The following is a 13723-nucleotide window of genomic DNA, read 5'->3' as shown; positions in this document are numbered from 1 at the left end:
AGGGACTGCAGGACGATGGAGCAGCCTTGACTGGGGTTTCCCTGGGGACTCGGGGAATGGGAACTGTCCTCCCGGAGCCCTTGCCACGGCCGCTCACCACCACCATCCCTCCCCTAGCTGCTGCCATGCATCCCGCTCAGTCCCTCTGGCTTCTGAGTCCTTCCTGCTTCTTCCTTCCTTCCCTCAGAGTACCTGTTCCTGTCCCCCAAGAGGGAGGTGGTTACAGGCAAAGTGGATTCCTGAGGAAGAGCCCTATTCCCCATGCCAATGCTGCCATCCAGAAGAATAGGCACGCACACACATGCTGTCAGATCTCCAGAACGCACACTACCACACAGACACCCAGCCACATGGGGTCCACCCTGGAAGGGACACCCAGAGAATGGTCAGGATCTACCTGTACAGACAAAAAAAAAAAAAAAAGAATCAGAAAGACTTGGGTTTTAACTTTGGAGTAATGAGCTGTGATCTTGAGGAAGTCTTCTCCGGGCCTCAGTTTCCAAACCTATAAAATGGGGGCAACATTAGTGCCTGTGTCATTGGGTGTTACGAGGACCTCAGCAATATTGGTGTTTTACCACCTCCCTTTAGCTGGAAAGGGAAGTAGGAGTCCAGAGGGGAAAGAGGACGGGGAAGTCTGTCAGAAGGGGGAGAAGGGGCCCCAGGGGAGGGACAGTGAAGGTCCAGCAGAGCTGACCCAGGGTTGTGTGGGGGCATCACTCTGCTCAGTCCTCTCTCCCCTAGAAGGCCCAGCTCCTCTTCGGTCTTCCCCTTCTCATGTCAGTGACCCAGCGCCTGGCTGGCAGCCTTGGAGGTGTGGGCCCAGCTGGTGGTGGGGAGCCCTGGAGAAGGGAGTCTGTGGCTCCCCCCTCAAACGTGTGGGGTGCAGTGGTGGGCAGAGCGCTGTCTCTCCTCAGCGCTTGCCCCCGGTCCAGTCTCCTCTGAGGCCGCTTCCCTGGGTTCTGCCCAAACCTCCTCACAGATTCCCCTTGGCTCTCGCCTGGCTGCTCTAGCTCACATGTGCTGCTTTCGAATAAAGGAACTTGGAACCTTAGAAACTGGGTCAGGCCCAACGGACAAAGCGGGGTAGGGCCAGTGAAAGCAGTGTTGTCAGGTCTCTCAGGAGCCACAGGGCCCTCTGCTCTCCCTTCACCCTGCCTGACCCTGTGTGATCAGCAAGGCCCCTCCCGGGGTCTCTGGGTGGCCTCATGGGCTGGATCCCTCAGGCCCGGGGCACGTCAGAAGCACGGGACCTTGCCGGCCTCCACCCCACAATTCTCTCTGCTTATGAAGCCTCTTCCACCTCTTCCCCCTTTGTCTCTGGTCCTCTGTTCCCATCTCTCCCCCTTGGCTTCAGAGAGCATCTTGTGATTCCAGAATCAGGGCCAAACAATTTCCTCGTGATGGGGAAACCGCACTCCAGCCGTGGCAGCCCTAGGCTCCCCCTCCTCTTCCCTCTGGCAGTCCCCCCTCCCCAGGCTCCTCTACTGGCTCCAGCTGTGTTTTGCAGAACTCCCACTGGATAACATCTGTAATTGCCTCCAGATGCGGGCCACAAAAACACAAAGGGGCCATGAGCTCATCTTTGAGCTCCTTGCGACATGCACAGGCCCCCCACCCCCCAGAGAACCCCTGACTTTCTCGTGCCAGCTTCTCAGGGTCCCCATCCCCTCCTGTGAGGGTGGCAGGGTGGTGGTGTCCAAATCTGCTGAGACACACAGGCCGTGCCAAACAGCTGTTGGCAGGAGAGGTGTAGGAGGCCAGTCATAGGGTCAGGGTTCCTGGCTGGCAGAGAGGTGGGGTACCCCTTCTGCCAAAGCAATCACACCAACCAGCCCTGAAGAGCAGCTGGATGGAACCGCTGGTCTAGGTGGGGCCAGTGCTCTTGGAGGAAGGCTGTGGAGGGGGCCTGGGCTGGAGCCCGGGGAGGGCCGGGCTAAGGCAGGAAGGGAAGGGGAGGAAGAAAGAGGGCTGCTCCCCTTCAGCTGAGCTGACTCAGCAACTGAGCTATTCCTCCCTCCAGGCTGGTTTCGGAGGAAGGGAAGGGTGGGTGGACAGCCTGGGAACCCAGTCTGGGGCAGCAGTTTCGAAGAAACAAAGCCTTGTTATTCTTCCCTTCCAACCTGACCATCCTGCCTCTCCTGGGCAAGTGGGGTGAAACTCCTGTTTTGCCAGAGATAGGCTGCTCCTAGTAGGCCATGGGTTGCCTCTCTGTTCCTTCTGCTCCTGAGGCAGAGCCCCAGGCCTAGAAGAGGCTTAGATGCTGAGGGCTGGGGTAAAGGGCCGAGTGTCAAGGATCCTGGGAGTCCCCAGCAGCAAAAAGACAGGTCTGGGGAAATGGAGGGTCTGCGGCCGGATCACGTGACAGGGTAATGCAATTTAGGAAGATTTTCCGAGTGGCCTCAACTTGACCACTTCCTCTTGCCCTTTGCAGCTCTGGGCCTCTAAAGTAACCTCTTGGCTAGGTTGGGAGAGAGCAGCTGGGCTCTGTGGACCACTTCTCTGCCCCGGTGGAGTATGTCCTACTTCCCAGCTACAGCCCTGAGTCCATGTTGTCCACCAAGAATAAACATAGTCCTTTATGAAAAATATTAAAACCCCACATCACAGAAAACACCGGTTACGAGTGCCTTTTCCATTCATTTCTCTTTCTGAGAGAATGCAGCCACACAAAGAATGTGAAACACCATTTATTCTTTGTGGAAAGGTTGAACAAGGTCAAAAATGTCCTTAGAGGGCACTGACCCAGCCCCGCCCTGCAGGTTCCTGGGGTCGGATGCCTCTGCCCCCCCACCCCCACCCTTCCCATGCCCCTTGTTAACAAAAAGGAACGATTTGAAGGGAATTCATATATAATAATTATAATAAAAATATACATTAAACAAAACAAAAAACCCAAACAAGACAAATTTAGCCGAACTGCCAGCACCGTTCATCCCACGCTCCCCCCACCCCCCATAACCTCCCACCCCTGACGTCCCTCTCCTCTCACTGCCCCCACAGGGTCTCACTCTCCCAAGTCCCCGGTACCATGACCACCTGTGGTGGCCAAAGGAGACTTCAAATGGGTGGACTGGGTGGGGGAGAGGAGGCAGGACACCGGCAGGATGGGCTGAGGGGCAGGGGCATCAGGAAGTGAGGGGCTAACCTGACTGAGACTCACCCAGGCACCTGCCGTCTCACTGAGGCCAGCTGAGGCTGCTGGCTGAGCGTTGCCAGCCCCTGGTCAGTCACCTCCCTAACTAGGTGGCCGCCCTCATTAAGGTCCCAAGTCGCCAGTCCCTGGATATGTGTTGTCTCTGCTGCTTTCTCTGGGCTCCCCACCCTTCCCATACGTGTACTCTGGTTGGAGGAAGGGCACCAAAGTGGAGGAGGTGTGTGAGTAGATGTGCCTCTCTCAGCCTCTTCCTGAGAGCTCCAATAAAACATGCCCTTCCCTGGGTACCACAGTCCACCTTGCCGTGTCCCTGCTGGCCTGGCCTGCCCGGCCCCTGGCCATCCACTCCCACTGCACCTCCCTGTTAGCCTTTTGGTCCTGTCTTGTCCCCTCTGACTGCTCTGTTCCTTGGTCCCTACCCCAGCTGCCTGCATTTGAGCAAGATTCTTTCTCTGTGGCCTTCAGGTTGACCCCCAGGGCTCCAGACAGTCTCTGTCCTTGGCCCCACACCACCCCGGTAGCTGCACCCCCTGGTCTCAGCTCCTCTAACCTTGACATCCCTGGCTGAAGCTAACATTTGTGGAGGTAGGGCCGTCAAGGGTTTCTACAGCCCCTTAATGGCTCAGGCTCCTTCTGGGGAAGTTCTTGGGGCCAGGCGCAGCAGAGGCAGATCTTTGCAGAGAGGACTGACTCTGAGCTTTCCTCCCAAGGTCTTAGGGTAGCTGTGCAGCCCCCACCCACTCCTACTCTCTCAGGGTCTCCCCCCACAGCAAAATTATATTCCTTTTAGCCAGAAAGAGTGGTAGGAAGCTGCCAACGGGGTGCGCCTGGGGGCTCGTGGGGCTGGAATGCCCAGAGCCTGATGAGGTCAGAGTTCAGAGGTTGAAGGTACATCAGGGGATGGAAAAGGAGCAGATGACCCCATTTGACCTTTGCCAGCGAGGTCCGAGGGTTCTGCCTTCAAGTGCAGAGCCAAGACATTCAGATGGGGCTGGACACACACCAAGCAACAGAGGCCCCCCGGGGGGGGGGGGCAGGGGCTGGAAGGGGCGGCCCCTGATCAGCCCCCAGGGGACCCATCTAGGGAAGAAGCAATGCCAGGGTTGAGGTTGAGAGAGGCAGCCGTGGGACAGAAAAGAAGGGAAGTGGGGGGCAGGGTAGGGAGGGGGCTCGGGACAGGTGGGAGCAGCCCACCCACCACCACCTGCTGCCACTGGCCTTCAGGGGCAAAGTCCTCGTGGTAGGAGTGGGCGGGCGGCAGTGGGGGTCAGACCTTGTCCAGCAAGGAACGCTGGCAATAGAGCAGTCGTTTAGGGGTCCCATGGCGTCTGAAGAAGAAGACGGCGAGGCCCACGGCCAGCACCAGGAGCAGCAGCAGCACAGGCAGCACCACGGCGGCCGCGCTCACTGCCCCGCCACCCTCTTCGTCCACCTCGATGATGATCACCTCTGTCTCCTCCTCAGTTCCCTCATCTGGCCGGCCCCCCGATGAGGGGCAGCCCATCCAGTCCCGCAGGGCTGACTTGGGGTAGCCTGGCTCTACCTTCAGCTTCTGGTTGTTGAATTTCCAGTATTTGTTCCCCTTGTAGAAGTAAGTGAAGACTGCAGGGGTCAGCAAGAAGGTGGCAAGGAGAACAAGGGATGGGGGCAGCATCCAGAAGACCCACAGAGAGAAGAACAGAAGGAAAATCTGTGAGTGGAGTGACCCGGTTGAGCTAATCCCCAACCCTTTCCGAACATCGGGTTCCTCAGCTGTAAAAGGGGGTAATTCTAGTGGCAGGCTGGCAGCATGGTGGTGATTAGGTATCCGATGTGCACAAAGCACTTTGCTCAGAGCCTGGCACACAGCAAGGGTTCTGCTGTTCTCATCATCACTGCTTTCTACGTGATACTGTCCATCTTTCCTCCTGTTCTTCCTTAACCCCCTGTCCTCATACCCCCCCCCCCACAGAGACCCTCCCCCGCTTGCCGCTCACCTTCATCGCTGCCCATGAATGACCCTCTGGGAGACTCAGGGATTCCTTCCCAGACCTTGATGTTTTTGGGGTACTCGCTGTCCACTGCCCTGAGCTCTTCGTTGAAACGGTAGTACCTGGAGGAGAGGAGAGGAGGGGAAGCGGTTGGGCTCTGGGCATGTCCTTGGAGGGTAGCAGGGCCCAGGACTGAATTCACCAGCGAGCAAAGGGTGGCTAAGGACAGGGTGCAGGACAGGGGTTTTGAGTAATGAGGGCCTGTGGCTGAAAGTGGCGGAAGGTGGGGGTGGATGGGAGGTCCCAGGCTGCAAGGAGCCACCAGTAGCCTTTAATGATAGTGCCTGGCAGCTGGGGTGGAGGCACGGCGCTGGGGGCAGGAGGCGCCAAATGACCAGGTCTGAAATGGTGACCCGGTCACTTCCCACTCACTCAGCACCTAATGGAGGCTGTCTGTTGCTAGGCAATAGCAGAGGCTCAGCCAGCAACTTCTCCAGGGAAACATCCCAGGGGTAAAGTGGGTCCTCCTGTAGGACTGAGAGAATCTGGTGGTGGTATCTGAGGAGAGAGGCCTCGGGTCAAGAGGATGGGGTCTCACTTGTTTCCCCGGAAGAAGTAGGTCTTTCCATTGGGCATCCAGAAGAGAGCAGCATCAATTTTGTCAGTAGGCAGTCCTCGGCCCAGCTCCTTGATGTGCTTGGGGTAGCCAGGTTCCAGGGAAGCTTCGTCAAACACCCAGTGCTTGTCTCCTGGGGAGGAGAGAGAAGGGCACGATCAGGGTTCCACTTGGGCTCCTGCGGCTCTGGAGAAGTCGAGTGGAATCCACTCTTTCAGGGAGACTCTCCCCACACCCAGAGCACTAAGGTAGAATGCCTGGTTACCTTTGAAGAAGACAAACTTGCCATCCTTCCTCTCGTAGGCAGTGTTAATGGATGCGGGCAGGCCCCGCCAGAACTGGCCAATGGGCATGGGGTATCCATCCATCACCTGGTTATTCCTCACCCTCCAGAACCAGCGCTCCTGGAAGGCATCAAGGTGGGGACAGGGCGTTATGTCTTGTAGCTAGTCCTCTGGCTCAGTCCCCAAAGCTTCCCACTGCCTCAGCTCTAGTTCTTAGTCTTCCTGCTGCTGTTTCCACCCAGCCTGCTGGGCATAGAGCCCCCTTGCCTCCCAAACCAGCCCACTTCTTCCTCTCACCTTGAAGACAAACATCTCCCCTCGGAGCACGGCCACGGTGTCAAAGTTCCCGTCACAGATGTTGGGCCCATAGGTGGGGTTTTTGGGCTTGTCAGGGACAGAGGGCCTGGAGGTAGTCCTGGGTTGAGGGGGCATCTTGGTGGGAAACCCTGACTCACTTCCTGGTGTAGAGAACATGAAAGGCACTTTAGACTTTGTGACAGGGGAGAGGAAAGAACAGATATATGGGCAGACGATACCCTTGCAAAGATGTGGGTGGACCTTTAGAGGAGGCTGAAGCAATCAGCTGGGGCAGGACAGAAAAGGTGGGATCAAAAGTGAGACAGGAATAAAATATATAGAAGAAATAGGGGTGCCTGGGTGGCTCAGTCGGTTAAGCAGCTGACTTCGCTCAGGTCATGATCTCGTGGTTTGTGAGTTCGAGCCCCGTGTCGGGCTTTGTGCTGACAGCTTGGAGCCTGGAGCCTGCTTCAGATTCTGTGTCTCCCTCTCTCTCTGTCCCTCCCCCGCTCACGCTCTGTCTCTCTTTCTCAAAACTAAATAGACACTGAAAACAATTTAAAAAATATATAGAAAAAATAACGTAAAAACAAGTGGGAGTGTAGGGTGGGTGGAGGCAGGGCCTGGCGGGGACGGGAGGAGACTGTAGGACATGGGAAGGAGAAAGGGTGCACGGGCCAGAGAGACCAGGAGGGAGAAGGAGCACATGTAGGCATACATTACTCACCATACAGTTGCTGGATGCCTCGGCGGTCGTCATCGGGCAGCACGAAGTTCTCTGTGTCCATCCACTGGTAAAAGGGTGCCATGATGGCCGAGGGATCGTTGGAATGTTCCAGGCCCAGGGCGTGGCCCAGTTCGTGCACAGCCACCAGAAAGATGTCATTCCCTGAACGGATGGGGATGATTATGAGGGCAGCCTGGGCCCCTTCCCTCAGACTCTCTGCTTTCCCACCAGAGGCTTCATTTTCATACCCGAGGCTGGGCCTGTTATGTTTCCCACCCAAAAAGCCACCAAGCCAGTCAGCGATCTGTTCTGGTTGGAGGTGAGAGAGTGCTCTGGGGCCAGATACCAGTACCAGGAAGATGTGTATTAAGGGGAGCTGAGGTCCTATCTGGGCCCCAGTTTCTCCCAGGAGTTGGAGGTGCCATTTGCCTAGAAAAGTGGGAAGTCTTTGACTGGGAAGTCAATGATTGGGTGAGAGAAGGGACCAGATGTAAATAGCTCAAAATAAGATCCCTGCTTTCACTGGAAGTCAGACTAGGAGATGTTTGTAGCCCAGAGACTGTGGGGTTTGAGGTTTTGGGAGGAGGCGGGAGACCCCCCATGAAAACGATCACTGACTCTCCCCAGAATAAATGAGTCCCAGGGCTACCTCGCTCACCATTCAGATCCTCATTCCTGACAGTCCAGGGCTCGGCAGAGTCAAAGTGGGTGTCCCCTCCAATGTTGGGGCCTGGGAAATAGGCATGTGCCAGGAAGCCACCCTCGCCATCGAAAGGTGTGCTGTCACCATGGAAGCCCTCAGCGAAGAAGATCATGATGTCGGCCTGCTTCTCATGGCCCTCTCGGATATAGGCATAGGGTACCTCTCGAAAACGAAGTGGTGTGGCACTCTCCCACACGCGGAATGCCTTGCGAATGGCCTCGAATGTGGCATGCTCTCCCACCTTGGGGGTGTAATTCTGGATGCTGAGGTCCAGCCGCACGGGGAGAGGATGGGAGTGTGTTAGGATAACAACGGATAAAATTCTCCCTCCTTGCACTTTCCCAGGTTTGCGTGAACCGCCCAGCCACCTCTGCTGACCTGGCTCTTCCTGCTGCCTCACGATGCCTCAGCCCCAAGAACTGAGGGCTCAAGGGACCCATAGGCTTTGGTTTTCTGGCCCTGGGATGTACCCCCCGCCCCCCAGGCTGCACCTTTCTCCAGGATTAAAGCCCCTTTCCTCCCCACTCCCGAGGATGCTTCACGGGAACAGAGGTGAGTAGGACAGGAGTCCTCAGTCTGTAAGTACAGTTGACAGGAAGGGCAACCCTGATGGGAGAAAGGCAACTTGCCTGTTGGACTCACCAAAAAGTGATCTCATTATGCTGCCATTTGAGGCCCTGGATGGCATAGCGTTTCCTTCGAACATTGGCCTTGATCTCAGCTCCAAACTTATCGGGGACACCACAGCGGGGGCGCCTCATGGCCCTGGGGTGTGAGATTGCAGTCAGGATAGTGTATGAAAGAGAAAGGTCTTCAGAGTGGGGGAGTGCCTGGCCTCAGGGTCAGTGTGGGAAAGGGCCAAGGTTATGAGGTCAGGGTGGATAAGAGAGAGTCTAAAAAAAAAAAAAAAAAAGTGGGAGTGTAGGGTGGGCGGAGGCAGGGTCAGGTGGGGATGTGGGGGGAGACTGTAGGGCATGGGGGAGGAGAAGGGATGCACGGGCCAGAGACCAGGGGAGAGAAGGAGCACATGTAGGCATACGTAACTCAGAGTCAGCGTGCGGGGTTGAGGTAGGGGGCAGGAGTCAGGTAGCAACTTCTCTGTGCTCTGTGGGTGCTGGGCAGAATTCCTGCCGGGGCCTAGCACTTACTTCATGGTGTCTGCATCAGCCTTGCCCGTCACTCGCAGACCGTAGAACCTCTGCATGGCAGCGATAGCAGCTGAGAGGGACTGGGGTGAGCGCTGTGTGTGCGTTCGCAGATCCCCTGGGGGCAGGTAGCCATACTGCTGCAGCCAGGCCTGTAGGGAAAGAAACGTGGCTTAGAGCATCCCCACTTGGCCCAAGGGGAGACTCTACCCCCTCACGGTGTCTGGCATGCACCCTTGGCTTAGGAGGAAAGGGCAACGAGCTCCCAGCCTGGCTCTGGCAGTGGGGCTGGAGGAATTCCCAGGCTGGACCTGAACTCTGGCCCAGGCCCCAGTAGGACTTGCCTTCTTGGGGCTGTGGGCTCAAACAGGGTGCGGAGCCACAGCTCTGGACTTTGGCTGTGAACTCTCTTGAGAATGGGAACCCAGATGGCTCGTCTTCTCAGAGCTGAGATTCCTCCAGCACTTTCCTCCTCCGTGTCAGTGTTCTTGTAAATATAGCATGTCCTACCTGAGAATGGGTTGTGCCCTGATGGGTGGAGGTGGGGAGGCTGAGGGGGGGCTCTATTTTGGTCCTGGCATGAGACCCTCTTGGGACAGGGATGCCATGCTTCCAGGACCCTCACAGCTGAGATCTTTTTGGAAAGGTGAGCAGAAAAGGAGCTAGGGCTGAGGCTGGCTGCTGAGAGGGGGAAGCCGGGACGTTTGGAGGTGTCGGGGGTGTGATCCAGCCACTGAGCCAGGATCCTGCCACTGTTCCCATCCGAGCATCTGACCTAGGGCATGGGACCTAAAGGCCCTTATTTAAGGTTCTCAGTACGGGCAGTGGGAGATGGGGGAGGTGGTAGAGACTCGGTGACTGTATTTTACTTAAGGTATGTTGTGAATTGTTCATAATATAAAAGCTGGCATGCTGCCTTAAAATAAAGTTAGGTTTTTGATGTTTGACTGAAAGGTATGCAAACTACAAAGCCCTGCTGATGGGGGGAAAAAAAGTCAGCCTTTATTGTAAGAACAATGGAGTATTTTCCTAAAGCCTGAAAAGTAAAATGAGCCAAGGTGTATATGGAATATGAAAATGCTGGGATTCTCTAGGGGAGATACTACTCTGGTCCCTGTTCCAGCTTTGCCTTCTTAAGGAGTCCAGAGGGGGCCTGCACGTTGCCTGGGATGGAATCTGGGAGTGCAGAGGGGTGGAGGCTGCTGTTGGGCACCACATCCCTTATCCCAGGTTGTCAGGATGGATCTTCATGTGGCCCTTCACCTCTGGGCCCAGCCCGGGAAGTGGAGCAGTGCTCCTGCATTGGGGCTGGGGGTGATTCAGGAGCAGCTGACTGGAGACATGTGCCCGCAGGGGCAAGAATTGCAACAGGGTTCTGGGAAGTGATCCCCCAAGGCTGATGGGAGTTAGGGCCCAAGATGTAAACAACCCAGCCTTTCCCCAGCCAACAGGCCTGGCCTGAATAACCTTAGCACCACCCGGCTCTGAGAGCCCCTCCTCAGGGGTAGAGGAGGGAGCAAAGTTTAACCTCTGCTCTACCACAGGGGAGCAGAGCAGGGTGCTCCAGAACCCGGCTACTCTCCCCACAAGCTGTAGGCTTGCTTGCCCTGACCTGCACTGGCTGATGCCACAGCTAGTGCCCGTGGGAGGTTGCAATGGCCTGTGCCCAAGTATGCAGGAAACTCCCTTTGCCCTTGGCCTTACCTGTAGGGTACACACACCCCAGGCTTATGACCCCGGGTGGGGGAGCCACTACTTCAGCTTTGGAGAAGCATGGGAGTGGCCTACTCCTGGAGCTGGCAGTCAGGAGGACTGAAGTCAGGCCCCCTCAACCCTCAGGGAGCAAAGCTGAGGGGAATTCTGCTAGGGCAGAATGACAGAATATAGGGTGGCAGAGAGGTGGAGAGAATCCACATCTAGGAGCGGTGGGATCAATCCCTCTCCCCCGTGAGTCTTTCAAGAAAGTAGGCAGGTCTAAATATTCACACCCACAAAGTCCCCCCGGCCCCCCCACCATGCGCAAGAGAGAAAAATGGAGACTTAGGCAAGAAAGGGACTTCCCTGGAGTCAAAGAGAGCCACAAAGCCTGGAAAGGAAGTGCTCCCATCCCTCTCCTCCCAGGCCTAGGCTCTGAGCAAAGCAAGAACCACAGAGAAGACTAGGAGGTGAGGTTGGAACCACAGAAGAGAGGACTCTTGTGTCTGCGGCTGGGTGGGGGAAGGGCCAAGTGCCAGACAGGCCACGAGGAGGAGAGGGCTGTCCCGGAGCTGGTGCAGGACTCTGGAGGCCTGGTGGGAGGGACCCGGCTGGCTGAGGCCTGGCCACCCGAGCTCGCCCTCTAGATTGGCCTGGAGAGGGAGCAACAATGTTAGGTCAAAAAACTCAGTTGGCTGGCTTTGTCTTGAAAACTGAGTGGTCTGAGTATTCCCCTAGGGGAAAACTCAACAGAACCCCTCCCACCTCTGGCCTAGGAGTCCTGCAGAAGGTGGGTAGGTGGGTGGGTGGATGAGGGGAACTCTGGCTTTCCAGCAGGCCCTGGATCAGAGCCTCTGGGCCTGTTCCTCCCTCCGTGGCCCAGAAGCAAACGGTGGTTCTGGCACTGGGACTGCCCATGACCCACTTAAAACAGAGCCAGGGCTGCCGCCCCTCCCCTAGGGGGGCCTAGTGGGGCAGGGGAGGGAAGGCAGGGCAGGCAAAGTTGGCAGGGGACAGCCCCTAGATGTCCAGACTCCTTTTGTTAGGGGCTCTCCTTGCAGACCTCGGATGAAGACTCCAGGCCTGGAGAGAGGATGCCTCCTCCAGCAGGACCGTGTCAAGCTGGGCCCCACAGCAGATTCGCACTCTCCTTGGCCACCCCCTCCCCAGGGCCACGCTTTTCTTTTTAGCCTCGGATCCCTTCGGGACAGAGAGAGTGTGTTCTTTCTGGAGATGTTTCCTCCAGGGGTGGGTCCAGGGCCAGGACCAGGAGGGAGGAAGCCAAGTCCAGATCCCCTCCCCCTTCTGGGGCCCTTCCCGGCCCCTCCCGACCGCACCCAGGCCCTGCCGGGCTGAGTGGGTTGGGATGGCCCAAAATAAGAAGCTGATCAAATTCGTCTCCCACCTTCACCCCAAAATAAGAGAGAGAGAGAGAGAAAGAAAGAGGAAAAACCTCCCCAGACAACTCCCACGCGGCTTCCTCCCGGGCCGGTGGGCCAGCGTCTGGGAAAGATGTGGGGGGGGGGGGGTCGCCGGAGGCGGTGGAGACCCTGCGGGGTGCCCTGGGCCTGGCCCTCTCAACCTACTCCCGGGTGCGTAGCCCTCAGTCTCCCTGCAATTAACACAGAAAAGCAATTAACAAAAGCAACAAAAAGAGCCTAAAGGCGTCGCTGGAGGCGGGTGGTGTGAGTGGGGGTAGAGGCAGGAGGCGGCTGCTCGGCCGGCCGAGCCCCTGGCTCACAAGGAGAGCTTTGTGTGTACGGAAACGCGGCCAGGGCGCCAGCTCCGCGACCCTCGACGCCAGGGCTCCGGGCCGGGGACACAGAGGGGTCCGCTCGGGAAGGCGGGGTGGGTCGGGGGCCGGGGCCGCCAGGCCGTCCAGCCCCGACCCCACCTGGCGGCGCCTGCATCCACGGAGGGCCGGGACCGCCCGGGAGGCGCTCAGCGTGGGGGGCCCGGAGCCGCGGCGCCGTCCACCCGAGCCTCCCTGGCAGCCCCAGCGCCGGCGGGCGCGGGCGGGAGAGCGCTGGAGGGTTGGAAAGTTGAAGAAACAACGATCTCGCGCACATGACAAGGAACCAGGGCAGCGCTGGGTCTGAGCCGAGTTCAAGTATTTACCAGGCTCCCTCCTGGTTCCGGAGCTGAACTCACAGCCCGGCAGAACCGGGAGGGTTGGGGTGGGCCCCGCTGTAAAGCTCTTCCCAGGAAAGGACTGGGGAAGAAAGTTGGCGGCGGGTCGGGGGTTGGTTGGGGGGAAGCAGAAGTTGGATCGACTTGGAAGTTTGGAGATGAGCAGGGAAAGGAAGGGAGGGGGTTCCTGCGGGCCGGAGGGCCAGAGACCTCCGGCGCCCTGCTCTCCAAGCGGGGGAGACCTGGGAGACCCCCGGCTCGCCTCCCCGGCGGGCGCGACTCCCGGCAGGACTGGAGGAGCTCACTTACTTCGGGGCTGAAGCTGCTTTGGGCCGAGCTGAGGGAGGCGAGCGCGGTGGTGAGCGTGAGCAGGGGGAGTAGCAGACCGCCGGCGGGCCGTGGGGCAGGAGACATGGTCCGCGACTGTCCCGGCCGCCAGCCGTGCGGGCTCCGCGGTGGGGCCCAAGCCCTGGGGTCGTGCCGCCACTCCCTTGGGGCGCCTTTGTCTTCGGTGGGCGCTGAGTTTGGATTCCTAGACCGTTGTCCGCTTGGAGATGAGGGGATTGCTCTTGAAAGCGCCTGTTTGCTCGTCCCCTCTTTTCTGTTTTTTGATCTTTCTTCTGCTTAGTCTGCGAACTGGATCCGCGAGCCCTCTCTCACTCTCTCCTCTGGTCCCTCCCTTCTCCCACAGCCTCTCCGCCCCCGCCCCAATGCCCTCCTTTCCCGGTGCGGACGTGGTTGTTTCAGCCTGAATCCAATTACAGCCAAGAGCCGGGTAAAAAAAAAAAAAAAAAAAAAAACCCTAAGTTGCCTTTCTGTGGTGGAGGCTGCCATCTGCAGGGGTTGAGGCCACAGCTAAGGACGGGGGTCGGGGGGGGGGGGGGACCCAGCGGACGGGATGTGGGAGACTTTCTCCCCCTAAGCATATTTTGGGTGGCTTGAGTCCTCTGGTATTCAGCATTTGTCTCACCTCAGAGTGGGAAGTACTGGGAAGCCCAG

General features: G+C 57.9%; 1 protein-coding gene and 1 long non-coding RNA gene across 2 annotated transcripts in view; one reads left to right on the top strand and one right to left on the bottom strand.

Moving 5' to 3' along the window:
* The window catches only part of LOC115516235, a 34385-nt gene that overhangs the window by 10624 nt on the left and 10038 nt on the right, over positions 1-13723 (top strand). The window contains exon 2 of the long non-coding RNA XR_003969502.1: positions 8100-8306. This is a non-coding gene — a long non-coding RNA (uncharacterized LOC115516235). The remainder of the gene's footprint in view (positions 1-8099; positions 8307-13723) is intronic.
* Positions 2675-13416, bottom strand: MMP14 (matrix metallopeptidase 14). Its single transcript, XM_030318671.1, has 10 exons — positions 13034-13416; positions 8903-9051; positions 8397-8519; positions 7710-8017; positions 7052-7213; positions 6325-6485; positions 6009-6147; positions 5726-5876; positions 5134-5249; positions 2675-4759 (listed from the first exon to the last, which is right to left on the bottom strand). Exons 1-10 carry the CDS (start codon positions 13136-13138, stop codon positions 4425-4427), a joined length of 1749 nt encoding a protein of 582 aa, XP_030174531.1. The 5' UTR covers positions 13139-13416; the 3' UTR covers positions 2675-4424.

Source organism: Lynx canadensis, chromosome B3 (assembly GCF_007474595.2).
Source record: "Lynx canadensis isolate LIC74 chromosome B3, mLynCan4.pri.v2, whole genome shotgun sequence".
In the NCBI taxonomy this organism is placed as follows: Eukaryota; Metazoa; Chordata; class Mammalia; order Carnivora; family Felidae; genus Lynx; species Lynx canadensis.
Note: the sequence above shows the minus strand (reverse complement) of the source record. Positions and strands in the feature narration are given on the sequence as shown.